The following is a 14495-nucleotide window of genomic DNA, read 5'->3' as shown; positions in this document are numbered from 1 at the left end:
AGTTTTTGGCACTGCCTCGTGTGGACTGCTGTACAACACAGCAAAGCTGCATTTGAAGCCCAAATCTTGAAAATCATTTAAACACACACCTTCTCCAGAAGTGGTGCATTTCCTTTGGCCCTGGAGGCATCCTTAAAGGACTATCTGTTGGAACTACAATGATGTATCTCATGGTTGAAGAAGCAGATATCCTGCCATTTGATTTGGAACTCTAGGATATCTACTCTTAAGAACAGCAAAATAACATGCTTGATGGATTGGGTGCTGTTTGGACTTGAACATGTTCTGAACTATTTGCGGAACATGTGGAATTGTCCAGAATCCATGTCACAAAATGTCCAATGATTTAATCTCCTTTTCTTTTCCCTTTGTCTCCACCTCCTCTTCTTATCTCTGAAATTCTTAAGCAGCCTTTATGGTTCTAGTGATGCATTTTGTGTACACAAATACTGCGTTGAATTTGAAATGGTTGCCTACAGGTTATGTTGGCCTGACTTATTGTCACCCGTACTAACCAATGAGCTCTTATAACATTATTAAGTTCAAAAGTCCAACATATGTACGTACATATTTTTGTTCCTCTGAACGACAAAACTTATCCTCGCTCTCGTTATTTTTAGTGATTGTTTATTCTTAACATTCATGTCTGCATTTGATGCCATTTATGACAATTTTGGTAAACATTGGTAAGCATATCAAGTGCTTTTTTTGTTTCCAGAGACAAGAGTGTTCAAGTGTCATACGTATATCGGCAACAAAAACTATCAAATTCGTATTTGCTGCAGCATAACAGGCCTCTAAATACAATAACAGATAGATAAATACATGATACAATAAATTACTAACTGTAATACAAGGTAACCATAATAGTGTAGAACCAAAGTTTGTTGTGGAACCAACAACACAATCCATAGAAGATCATATTTGCTGAGGTTACTGTTGTGTAGTGGTCAAAAATCAGATTGTTGCTGGGAAGAAGCTTTTCTTTAACCTTGTGGTCATGGTTTTCAGGTTGCTGTATTATCTTCCCGATGGTAGTAGTGAGATAGTGTAGTTCTTAAGTGATAGGAGCAGAATTAAGTCATTTGGCCCCTCGTCTACGCCATTCAATCATGGCTGATCTATCTCTCCCTCCTAACCCCATTCTCATGCCTTCTCCCCATATCTGCTGACATACTGTTTCTGATGATATGGACTGCCTTTTTGAGGTGGTGTATCCTGTAGATCGATCCCTTTGATGGTAGAGCGGTCAGTACGCATGCTGGACTGGGCAATGACTAACCACTCTGTAGTCTCCTCTGTTCCTGAGTGTTTAAATTGGTGAACCAGGCTGTGATGCAACCAGTCAGTTTGCTCGCCACCTTACATCTGTACAACTTCAATAGAGTACTCATTCTCAAACCGAATCTCCACAATCGTCGAAGGAAGTAGAAGTGTTGACAAGCTTTCTTTGCGATTGCATCAATGTGCTGGCACCAGGAAGATCTTTAGAGATAAGTACAGCCAGGAGCTTGAAGCAGTTGTCTCTCTCCATCACCGATCAAAGTGGGTTCATGGATCATTAGCTTTTCACTTCATGACGTCACCTACAGCGCCTTGATCTTACTAACGTTGAGAGCAAGATTCTCATGGAACTATTCAACCTGATTTACAATCTCCCTCTTGTATTCTGATTCATCATTGGCTAATAGGTTGGTCGGAAGAAGTAGAGGTGTGGGGGGCTGTCGTAGTCTCTGGTGCTTTATTCTTAGTTCAGTCATTTTCAGTTTAGTTTATTGTCACGTACATCGAGGTGCAGTGAAACGCCTTTGTTGCCTGTGATCCAGTCAGCAGAAAGACAATACTTGCAGGTTGCCCCTGTGATCATGTTTCCAGGCACAATGGTTGCACACTAGATGGTTGCGACAAGTATGACCTATAAGTATAACACAAGCTAACTGTTAATGTAGATTGCAGGGTCGAGACCTCCACTGCTGTTGGGAATTCCGTGGACATTGGGATATCGCATCGCAATGCAGTGCTGATGCATTTAAATAGAAGTTCAACATCCTGCTTGCCCTCTTAATTGCACCCAGGTCGAGGAACAGCTTCTTTCCGGCGGCTGTCACTCTACTCAACAACGTACCTCGGTGACTGCCAATCACCACCCCCCCCCTCCGGACACTTATTATTTTTTTAATTCAAATCGTTTGCTATGTCGCTCTGCAAGGGAGATGCTAAATGCATTTCGTTGTCTCTGTACTGTACAAACAATGACAATTAAAATTGAATCTGAATCTGAATCTCTCCAGCACTACTTTTCCTTCCCCCAACCTTTGATCAAAAGTGACTTCTGGGTACCCGCCAAGAGGAAACCCATTCCTTACCTGGGGATGGCCATTGACTACAAATCCTGCTGAGCTGGCATATTCCCTGTATGAGCATGTGGAAACATTATAGCATAAGCTAACTGAATGATGCATGGTCATTTACTGAGAGAGAAGCTGGCATTTGCTGGGCACTGTGCAAGGTGTCTTTTAACTTACACTCAAGGCGACTTTTCTGCTTGCAGCAAAACTCAAGGAAACAGTTGGATATATCTGCACAGATTAGAGCCCAGAAGCATTTAGGAAAATCCTCACTGGTTTTCCTTGCCAGAGAAGGGAAGAACAGGGCAAGCTGAAACAGCAGCCTTGCAGACTAGCTGTGATTGTTTGTCCCTCTTCCAATTCAGCATAAGGAGATACATGAAACTGCTCAGTCTAAAGAAGGGTCTCAACCCGAAACGCCACCCATCCCCAGTCTGAGGAAAGATCTCAACCTCGAAACTTCACCCATTCCTTCTCTCCAAAGATGCTGCCTGTCCCGCTGAGTTATTCCAGCATTTTGTGTCTATCATCCCGTGCATACGCTGTTTAAGGGCATATTAAGTTCTTCCTTTCTAATATTTGTTCCGTTGGAGTAGGAATGGGAGAGCAGTAGATTAACGGTAAGTGGGCTTAAGAAGGAAGAACCAAAATCCTGTGCTTCACTTTACAGATTCCAGCACGTCTGCACCATGTTAAAGGTGGAGTTAGTGAGCGTGTAGTTTAAGGTTAGTTGAGATGAGGGGACCAGTGACTTGACAGAGATTGAGCACAAGCCTGTTGGGCAAAGGGATTGTTCTACTGGACATTATGTACACAGTTAAGATCTGCAACCGTTCATCCAGCAGGAAAGTCATGAATGTGCCTCCACATTGTCAGTAAAGCCTTCATTTAAGGTGCATGTTTGGATTGCTCCTGGCTGACCAGGATAGGCTATTGATAGAGGCTTGGCAGCTTCTGGTTGCAGAAATGTTTCTATGACATGAGACATTTGCGTAATTAGATGGGTTGATCACTGGCTCAGAGGCATTAAAACAGCCTCTCTTACAAAGCAGGAATGGAGAGAGATTGCATAGGAAGCTGGTTTAAACCGAAGATAGGCACAATAAGTAGGGGTAACTCAGCGGGCCAGACAGCATCTCTGGAGAAAAGGAATGGGTGACATTTCAGGTCGAGACCCTGCTTCAGACGGGGAGTCAGGGGCTCTCTTTCCTCTGATTCTCAGTCTGAAGAAGGGTTTCGACTTGAAACGTCACCTGTTCCTATTCTCTAGAGATGCTCTCTGACCCACTGACTTACTCTTTGGTGCCTATCATTGGGGAGAGATTTCTCCCTACTGTCCTGGAGAGTGACGTGGGTATGTAAATGCAAACCCAGGAGAAGGGATGGATCTATACTTGTCTCCGAACCAGTACATGATTCCTCAATGGTTGAGTGATAAATAACCTTGTGTGATCTCTATTCTCATTTCTATCTTTGGTGCATTACAATGGTGACTCTATTCAGATGTACCTAACAGTTATAAGCAGTTTTGTGATCCTGACTCATGCTCCTGTCCCACTTAGGAAACCTGAACGGAAACCTCTGGAGACTTTGTGCCCCACCCAAGGTTTCCGTGCGGTTCCCGGAGGTTGCAGGTGGTTGCCGGAGGTTGCAGGTAGTGGAAGCAGGTAGGGAGACTGACAATAACCTCCGGGAATCGCATGGAAACCTTGGGTGGGGCGCAAAGTCTCCAGAGGTTTCCGTTCAGGTTTCCTAAGTGGGACAGGGTCATAAGGATCACACAAACTGTCTGTTTTAAATGCAGCAAGTGTAAAAACAGTTGAAACCAAGAGTTTGCTGAAGGGATTAAGTGGAAAATGAATTACCATGTCAAACGTGTACGAAGGCAACAATGTAATGCACGAAAGATAAAGTCTAAAAGGCCATGTGGTCAAATGATCAAAAAAGAGATATCGGAACAAGCACTGAAAATGGTACGTAGCAACAACAGACCAGAAATTTAAATCTCCCTGCTACCTTCAGGTAGAAGGTACAGGAGCCTGAAGACTGCAACAACCAGGTTCAGGAATATCTACTTCCCCACAGCCATCAGGCTATTAAACCTGGCTCGGACAAAACACTGAACATTAATAGCCCATTATCTGTTTATTTTCACTTTATCAGTTTATTTATTCATGTGAGTATATATTTATACAATGGTATATGGACACACTGATCTGTTTCGTATTCGTGCCTACTATGTTCTGGTGTGCTGAAGCAAAGCAAGAATGTCATTGTCCTATCTTGGACACATGGCAATAAACTCTCTTGAACTCATGAACTCTTTAATATGGAAACACAACTATCAAAGGTCTTGGGTGTTGAATGGACGCAAAACATCTGGGATCGTGTGTGTGTGTGTGTGTTTGTGTGTGTGTTTGTGTGTGTGTGTGTGTGTGTTTGTGTGTGTGTGTGTGTGTGTGTGTGTGTGTGTTTGTGTTTGTGATTTCTATGCATTCACCCACATTTGCAAGTGTGACGAGTGTTGTGCTGCACACCAGTTGGCCCCAGAAATACAATTGTAACATTTTTAATCGCTAACCTTGGTGAACCTTGCATTGACAAGTGTTGCTCCTTGCAATCCATACATGAATCTGCAGTGAAGACTTTACTTACTTTTTTCGATCTGCGTTCACGATCAAGCTTTTAAAATGTGAACATAAATTAGCAAACAAATTGACTGGGAGCTGCATGTTGACAAGCCCATGGTGATGAATTAATACATCGGCCTTCTGGAGTTGGAAAAATGTCACCTGCGAGAAAATGGAAAATAAAAGTAATGTAGTCTTTCTATATGTAAATGAATTGAAGATGTAACAATTCATTCTGCTTTTTCATTCACAGCAACCTATTGGTCCAGTATACATCTAGCATTGGTTTATAAGTTACTGGAGATTTATTTTTCTTAATGTCACTTTGCGAGAAACATGGAAAAGTAAAAGCGTAATGTAGAGACTTTCTATATGACTATGAATGTTTGAAGATATATGCTAGATCTTCCAACATCCGGCGCTGAACAATTACCGAGGAGCACGGAAACAGCAGCCATCTCGGCCCTACACTTTGTCCGCCGACCAAACAAAAGATGTAACAATTCATTCTGCTTTTTCATTCACAGCAACCTATTGGTCCAGTATACATCTAGCATTGGTTTATAAGTTACATAAATAAAGATTTATTTTTCTTATCAAGTACTATTGCAGACTTTATCCTTCCCAGAGGGCAGCACAGCGGTAGAGTTGCTGCGTCACAGCGCCAGAGACCTGGGTTTAATTATGACTATGGATGTTGTCTGTGCGGAGTTTGTACGTTCTCTCTATGACTGCGTGGGTTTACTCCAGGCGCACCGGTTTCCTCCCACATTCCAAAGACATGCGGGTTTGTGTGTTAATTGGCTTCTGTAAGTTGCTCCGAGTGTGCAGGGTGTGAAAGTGGATAGTATAGAACTAGCATACGGGTCATCGATGGTCAGCGAGGATTCAGTGGGCTGAAGGGCCTGTTTCCATGGTGTATCCCTCTAAAGAAGTGTTACAGGCCCCAATGCCCTGCGACTACTGCTGGGTCAAATGTTATTACTGTGATCTGACACTGACTCTCAATTTTCCAAACAGATATCCGAGCCGTAGGACTCAAGAAAGGAATGTTTTTCAACCCAGATCCATATCTAAAAATGGCCATTCAGCGTGGGAAAAAGAGCACTTTCCCCACTTTTGCTCATCACGGACAAGAGAAGCGGTCGTCAATAGTGGCAAACACAACAAACCCTATTTGGCAAGGAGAGGTAAAACCTGCTGTCGTATGGAAATTGAACATATACTTCTCGACTACGCAATGACTGAATAAATTAATGCTTGAAATGCTAAATATGTTTACGATGATATATTTTTTGTTTTACAGACATACTTTTTTGTGGCACTTCTCACAGATGTACTGGAAATTGATGTTAAAGACAAATTTGCAAAGAGTCGGCCGATTATAAAACGTTTCCTGGGTAAACTAACCATCCCAGTACAACGTCTGATGGGGAGACAGGCCTTGGGGTAATGTATTATTAGACTTGAAGAACATCTTTACTGTCAGTCCAATGCTCCTACTTCTTTTTTGACGGTGTGTTCGTGATCGTTGTAACTGTGAAACATTATGTACATTGCCCTTCATAATGTTTGTGACAAAGACCCATCATTTATTTATTTGCCTCTGTACTCTACAATTTGAGATTTGTAATAGAAAACATCACATGTGGTTAAAGTGCACATTGTCAAATTTTATTAAAGGCCATTTTTATACATTTTGGTTTCACCATGTAGAACTTACAGCTGTGTTTATACATAGTCCCCCCATTTCAGGGCACCATAATGTTTGGGACACATGGCTTCACTGGTGTTTGTAATTGCTCGGGTGTGTTTAAATGCCTCCTTAATGCAGGTATAAGAGAGCTCGCAGCACATTTCCTCGCCTTTCCCACAGTCTTTCCATCACCTTTGAATCTTTTATTGCTGTTTATCAACATGAGGACCAAAGTTGTACCAATGAAAGTCAAATAAGCCATTATGAGACTGAGAAACTAGAATAAAACTGTTAGAGATATCAGTCAAACCTTAGGCTTACGAAAATTAACTGTTTGGAACATCATTAAAAAGAAAAAGAGCACTGGTGAGCTTACTAATCGTAAATAATAATAATAATAACTTTATTTGTTAAGCACCTTAAAAACAACCAAAGCTGACCAAAGTGCTGTACAGAAAAAAGAAAACAAGCAAGACATCATAAAACAGGCAGAACAACAGAACATACAACTAACACGAGGCGCATAAATTACATACAAAAATCCAAACAATAAATTAAAAAACATAAAACACAAGTACGAACAACGCAGCAAAACCAAGCAAATAAAGTTAATAAACAATTCAACACCTCACTGGTCTACAAAGGCCATGGAGAATAGATATGTCAAAGGGACTGGCAGGCCAATGAAGACCTCCACAGCTGATGACAGAAGAATTCTCCCTATAATAAAGAAAAATCCCTGTCCGACAGATCAGAAACACTCTTCAGGAGTCAGGTGTGGATTTGTCAATGACCACTGTCCGCAGAAGACTTCATGAACAGAAATACAGAGGCTACACTGCAAGATGCAAACCACTGGTTAGCTGCAAAAAAATAGGATGGCCTGGTTATAGTTTGCCTAGAAGCACATACAAGAGCAACCACTGTTCTGGAAAATGGCCTTGTGGACAGATGAGACGAAGATTAACTAATATCAGAGTGATGGCAAGAGCAAAGTATGGAGGAGAGAAGGAACTGCCCAAGATCCAAAGCATACCTCATCATCTGTGAAACACGGTGGTGGGGGTGTTATGGCCTGGGCATGTATGGCTGCTGAAGGTACTGGCTCACTTATCTTCATTGATGATACAACTGCTGATGGTAGTAGCATAATGAATTCTGAAGTGCATAGACACATCCTATCTGCTCAAGTTCAAACACATCCCTCAAAACTCATTGGCCGGCTCATTTGTACAGCAAGACAATGATCCCAAACAAAGCAACAAATGATCATAAAGTATCAAAGGAGTTTTTCAAAGCTGAAAAAATGGTCAATTCTTGAGTGGCCAAGTCAATCACCCGATCTGAACCCAATTGAGCATGCCGTTTATATGCTGAAGAGAAAACTGAAGGGGACTAGCCCCCAAAACAAGCATAAGCTAAAAATGGCTGCAATACAGGCCTGGCAGAGCATCACCAGAGAAGACACCCAGCAACTGATGATGTCCATGAATCACAGACCTCAAGCAGTCATTGCATGCAAAGGATATGCAACAAAATACTAAACATGACTACTTTAATTTACATGACACTGCTGTGTCCCAAACATTATAGTGCCCTGAAATGGGGGGTGGGGGACTATGTATAAACATTGCTGTAATTTCTAATCTGACAATCTACACTTTAACCACATGTGATATTTTCTATTACAAATCTCAAATTGTGGAATACAGAGGCAAATAAATAAATGATGGGTCTTTGTCCCAAACATTATGGAGAGTGTGCAATGTGTAGGAAAAAGAGCCCCGACACAAAATGCGGATGGAGGGCCCCAACCTGAACCATCACCTATAATATTCTCCAGGGATGCCACCTGACATGCTGAGTTACTCCAGCAATTTGCATTTTGCCATTTATAATGTGTGTTCAGTTATGCTCCCTCGACAGCTGTCAATGAAATGTCCACGATGCAAGAGGTCCATCAAACAGGATAATTTTGTCAATTTACTTTACTTTTGATTGTCTTGTTTTTCTATTTTACAGGTTTATTTTCTATTGTTTTATGTTTTCTGCTCCTTTAGTCATGTTCAATTTCATTGCACTCTTACCTATCAAGAGAAAATCAGCATACTTGTGAGACCATAAACTGGAGGAAAGACATTTGAAAATTTCACGTGAGGGAGTTTTTGAAACTAATGCAAAATACACTGATTTACTAGATTGCCATCAGGGGTAAAAGGCTTAATTACATCAGACACTTAGGTAATCTTTTTCACTGGAACTTTACAGAAATTGTTACTGATACCAAGTTTTCATTTCCAGAGTAATTAGATTTGAATTAAAATGTCAAATTGCTTTAGTGGTATTTGAACCAAAATGAATTATTTGCTGAGATTACTTATACTTAATAATAAGTGCTGTTATCCTGTGATGATTAATAAAACCCATAATCTACTTTTCTTCACCAGAACTATTTTGCTAAGACAGGTTCTGGAGACTTTAAAAAAATGAGCGTTCTTACATTTATACTATAACTGGAGCAAAGGCTGAAAGAGACATCGCCTTTTGAATTGAAGAGTGGAAGTGGTGCATATGAACAAAGCATGTGGGTGTCAATGCATTTGTGAGAAACTTGGGAATTGGGAATAAATCTCATCTGTTGATTTTTGATTTTCATTTGGTTTGTGTTCGACTCAGGAATTTTTCTTGAATTATCTTCATTTTGTGCAGGTTGTGGCTCGTATTTTCTCCACAAAAACTGCCTGACCTGCTGCGTAGTTTTGTTTAGTTTAGAGATGCAGTGCGGGAACAGGCCCTTTGGCCCACCAAGTCCACACTGACCAGCAATCCAAGCACATTAACACTACCCTACACACACTAGGTTCAATTTTACATTGATACCTAGGCAATTAACATACAAACCTGTACGTCTTTGGAGTGTGGGAGGAAACCGAAGATCCACGCAGGTCACAGGGAGAACGCACTAACTCCGTACAGACAGCACCCGTAGTCGGGATCGATCCCGGGTGTGTTTTAAAGATAGAGCGCAGAAACAGGCCCTTCATCCCACCGGATCCGCACCGACCAGTGATCCCTATACACTAATGCACTATCTTACGCACAGTAGAGACAATTTACAATTATACCAAGCCAATTAACCTGTCGTTGTCATTGGTGTGTGGGAGGAAACCAAAGATCCAGGAGAAAACACTCACAGGTCAGGGAGGGTGATGTCCAAACTCCGTCCAGCCAAACACCCGTTGTCAGGTTCAAACCCCCGTTTCTGGGGCTGTGGCAGCTACTCTGCCACTGCGCCACCGTGCTGCCCATGACACAGGTCTTTTACACAGAGGGTGCTGCAGGACGGAATGCTCTGCAAATATTTTTTGTATTATGGTCATTAATTTGCGCCTGTGATCGACTGCTAACAAACACACATAACACAAGTTGAGCGGCTTATTTTAGTGCATCCCAAAACTGTCTCTTACCCCGTCACCCATGAGAACTTTGAACTTTATCCTTCCTTGACCATTTATTATCTGGTTAATATGCTTATAAATTCACCTTGTGAAACAATTCGTACCTCGATCGGATGCAATGCAATTGAATATCTTATTCATTAATGAGAATAAATTGTTTGGAAATGAAGGATAGAAAGTTTTTATTAAACCTGCTTATTTAGTTTTCTTTCCAATTTATTATTTGTAGAAAGTTCTGATGTGACACTGGTATTTGGAACTTGAAAAGCTGGTCTATTTCAATACGGTTGCACTTTCAAACCATTGGGCTGAGATGGTGTACAAATAAAACTGTGTTCCTGCTGTTGAATTGCCGTCATTATGCTGCTGCTTTTACTGTTGCTGCATGACTTTTTGATATGTTTTGAAGGAAACGTGTGCTCTTGCAAATCGAGGTAGCATCTGTTATTAATTTTCCATTCCCAAAAGTCGGGAAGCGACAAGTAAATGAAAAGATAATTAAGGCACTTATTGCCATCAGTAACAGCAGAGCTTTGAGAGGTAATTGTAAATTCAATACTTACCATACTTCAGTGAAAGCAAAAAACTGATGCACAAGTAAAGCTGAAATGCAGTAGGACAATTTCAAATGCCACACCAAATACGCTAAGCATAAAAATCTACAGAGACAACAATGTGGTCCTGAATATTGGTGATGCCACCTTTTGGAAAAGATGTTAAATCAAAGCTCAGGCTGCTTCTGCATGTGAATGTAACAGTTCCCATGTCAATACTGTGATGAAGAACATTGTTATCGTCAGGGTCTTGGCCATGAATTTTGTATGGTACTAGACCAAGTGCAGACCTGTTGGGTCTGCTCCCCCAACGCACCCGTTCCCTACCCGTACCCCCCACGGGAGACGTGGTCTTCCAACTCAAGTCGTTCCCGGCGTTTCTGCATCTGGTGTTGGCGTAGCAACGAATCAAAGGCTGGCATCCACAAGTCAGGCAGAAACACACACACACAGTTTTAATATATTATAGATAGATAGATAGATGGTTCATTTTTGTACACAGCGCAGTATATCTTAGATTGGCATCTCCGGTACGGTACAAGTGTATAGCAGTAGTAAACTGAGACAGTATACAGAGTCACCAGTTTGGCACCATTTTCAAGCCCCAGTTGTTGTAAGTGCAGGTTTCTTGGCTGACTTAAACATGGTTGCTATTATTGTAGGTAGTTTGTACACGACAAGCTGCCACAAAACTATGTTGCATGGACTGGGGTGTGACACAGGGTCCTGACCCAAATCGCTACCGATTAATATTCTCTAGAGATGCTGCCTGACCCACTGAGTTACTCCAGCTCATTGTGTCCATTTGTGTAAACCAACATCTGCAGTTCCTTGTTTCTACCATAAAAAGGCAGTTCGTAAATGTATATACGTGTCTTGTGGACTTAACCACATTTTTGTTTTTTTGTGGACGGGTACAAATGTTTCAGAGTATAATACTGTTGAAAGCTGAGTCGTGTTTATTTTGTTCAAATCAGTGCTTATTGAAGCGCTCTAAAGTCCAGTTTGAAAGATAGAAAAAGAGAATGAGTCAGATCATGCGGAGCCAAGTAAGCCTGATGACTGAACGATGTTTTTTCTGGCCAACAGCTCTGAAATTCCTAGGTACACAAAAATGCTGGAGAAACTCAGCGGGTGCAGCAGCATCTATGGAGCGAAGGAAATAGGCAACGTTTCCGGCCGAAACCCTTCTTCAGACTGTTGGCCTTTCCACGAGAGGCAGCAGGCTGTGGGTGGTCACTCAGCTGCAGGCCACAGAGTTCAGAGTTCCCTGATACTGCTGCAAAATGCTCCTGATGAGCATGGATATTTGGAAATAGTTGAAAAATACAACATTGAACATTGGTGTAAACCTGTATGAAACTAATTAAAAATAAATATGTATTGAAATAAGGAAAAACAAATAAATTACCTTTATAAATGGTCCAGCCATGTTATATGTACCAGAGATAGACACAAAATGCTGGAGTAACTCAGCTGGACAGGCAGCATCTCCATATCTTTGGAGAGAAAGAATGTGCAGCATTTCAGGTCGCGATGATTCTTCAGCCCACTCGGCCAACCAATCAAGATCCTCCTGCAATTTTTGACAGCTACCTTCACTATCTAAAATACCAGGATCTTTTGTATCATCTGCAAACTTGCTAATCTCGCCCTGTTCATTCTCATCCAAATCATTGATAGAGATCACCAATTTATGTCCATATTTCTTAGATCTTATGTCTATTTAAGCCAATCCCATTTTCCCACATTGTCCCATATCCATTTAAACCGTTCATTCCCTGTTCCTGTCCAAATATCTTTTACATGTTTTAAATATTGAGGCATGGGGAAAATTCATTGGGATCTTAGACAATAGGCAACAGGCCCTTTGAACCAGCACCGCCATTCACTGTGATCATGGCTGATGATCCACAATCATTACCCCATTTCTGCCTTCTCCCCATATCCCTTGACCGCTATCTTTAAGAGCTCTATCTAACTTTCTCTTGAAAGCATCCAGAGAATCTGCCTCCACTGCCTTCTGAGACAGACAATTCCACAGATTTCCAACTCTCTGGGTCTTTAGCTCTTTTTAGCATTTAGCTCTACATTTTATATAGTAGAGGACATGAAATGTATTTTATACCGTGGCTCAACGTGTAGAAGTGGACGTTGTATTCTCTCCAGATGGTCCTTGTTCATATGGAAGCATTAGAATGATGAAATAAACCAGCAGTCATCTTGGCAAAGCAGATGAATGGTGTGGATGATCAGCCATGATCACAGTGAATGGTGGTGCTGGCTCGAAAGGGCCGAATGGTCTAATCCTGCACCTATTGTCTATTGTCTATAAAATTGTTTTGTAGAATTAAAAATTAGATCTTTAAAACTTCTTGTCTTTAGAAGGTGACTCATGTTGTTGTTCTTTGTTACAGGGACCAGACTGTGAACTACAACCTGTTAAGAAGACTTCCGACCGATCACGTCAGTGGTCAGCTTCATTTTCGAGTGGAGTTCTTGTCGTCGACTCACGAAGGTGAAGGAAACTCGCATCTAATTACATGGTCGTTTGCTGCCATCTTTTGTACCTAACTAACATTTAATCCTGAATCCTAAACAAAGCCCACTCCCCTGACATCAGTCTGTAGAAGGATCTCGACCCGAAAACGTCACCCATTCCGAGATGCTGCCCATCCTGCTGAGTTACTCCAGCAGTTTGTGTCTATCTTTGATTTAAACAAGCACCTGCAGTTCCTTCCTACACATTGAATCCTAAATGGTCTGCTGAATTCATGCTGATGTTATTGGTGTGCTTCTCATGACCTACACTAATCCCACATTTCATGGATTATTATACTATACCTTGGTTTTGAACAAGGGCCTTGACCCGAAACCATCACCCATTCCTTTTCTCCAGAGATGCTGTCCATCCCGCTGAGTTATCCCAGCTTTTTGTGTCTATCTTTGATTTTTAGACTGTTCCTTTTATTCTGTGTGAGATAGAAACATAGAAAATAGGTGCAGGAGTAGGCCATTCGACCCTTTGAGCCAGTACCACCATTCAAAATGATCATGGCTGATCATCCAAAATCAGTACCCCGTTCCTGCTGTCTCCCCATGTCCCTTGATACCATTAGCCCTAAGAGCTATATCTAACTCTCTCTTGAATACATCATATATGTCTTATTTACATTATATTTGTTATGCATTTACCATGAAATGTTTTCTCAGAAGTTGACCAGTGAGCCACAGACCAAGGTTTATCAGCATAGTACACATATCAACAACACGTTTTACCTCTTTAATGTTTAGGCGAAGATTTGCAGATGATTTTACCTCCCATTCATAGTTTGTCATAAAAATTGCAATCTGACTTTTCCATGCAATTTCCCGAGATAACGCAAAATTTCCTAAATTCCTCAAATGTTTAATTTTCACCTGGTTAATGAAAATATTGCTGATTACAGAAGTTTGCACGTCAATACAATTTGCAACGTTTTGCTCGTGTTGAATCAGAAGAGCTGAGATCTTGAGGCATTCTTGCCGATGCTTGCTGGTTGGCTTAAATTATTAAAAATAAATATGTATAAGGTGAAGTTCTTCCCTGCAGGAATAAACCAATGCAGCAAATTGGAGGCTACATAAAAAACAGAAAATGCTGGAGATATTCAGCAGTTCAAGCTGCAACTGTGGGAAGAGAAACAGGGTTAACATTTCGAATGTAGTGTTTCCAGCATGTTTTGTTTTTCTTTTGACATCTAGCATTTTTTTTTAAATTTTCACTTGCTGGAATCTATATGTTTGGCATTGTTTGACTTGGAATTTCA

At 41.2% G+C, this 14495-nt stretch overlaps 1 protein-coding gene across 2 annotated transcripts in view; it reads left to right on the top strand.

The window, feature by feature from the left end:
• Positions 1-14495, top strand: part of LOC129698656 (E3 ubiquitin-protein ligase HECW2-like) — a 313116-nt gene that overhangs the window by 183812 nt on the left and 114809 nt on the right. For both annotated transcript variants that reach the window (XM_055637791.1, XM_055637792.1), the window contains exons 6-8: positions 5999-6168; positions 6285-6427; positions 13104-13204. In XM_055637791.1, the coding sequence (XP_055493766.1) occupies positions 5999-6168; positions 6285-6427; positions 13104-13204 (414 nt within the window). The remainder of the gene's footprint in view (positions 1-5998; positions 6169-6284; positions 6428-13103; positions 13205-14495) is intronic.

The sequence above is a fragment of the Leucoraja erinacea genome, chromosome 7, assembly GCF_028641065.1.
Source record: "Leucoraja erinacea ecotype New England chromosome 7, Leri_hhj_1, whole genome shotgun sequence".
In the NCBI taxonomy this organism is placed as follows: Eukaryota; Metazoa; Chordata; class Chondrichthyes; order Rajiformes; family Rajidae; genus Leucoraja; species Leucoraja erinaceus.
Note: the sequence above shows the minus strand (reverse complement) of the source record. Positions and strands in the feature narration are given on the sequence as shown.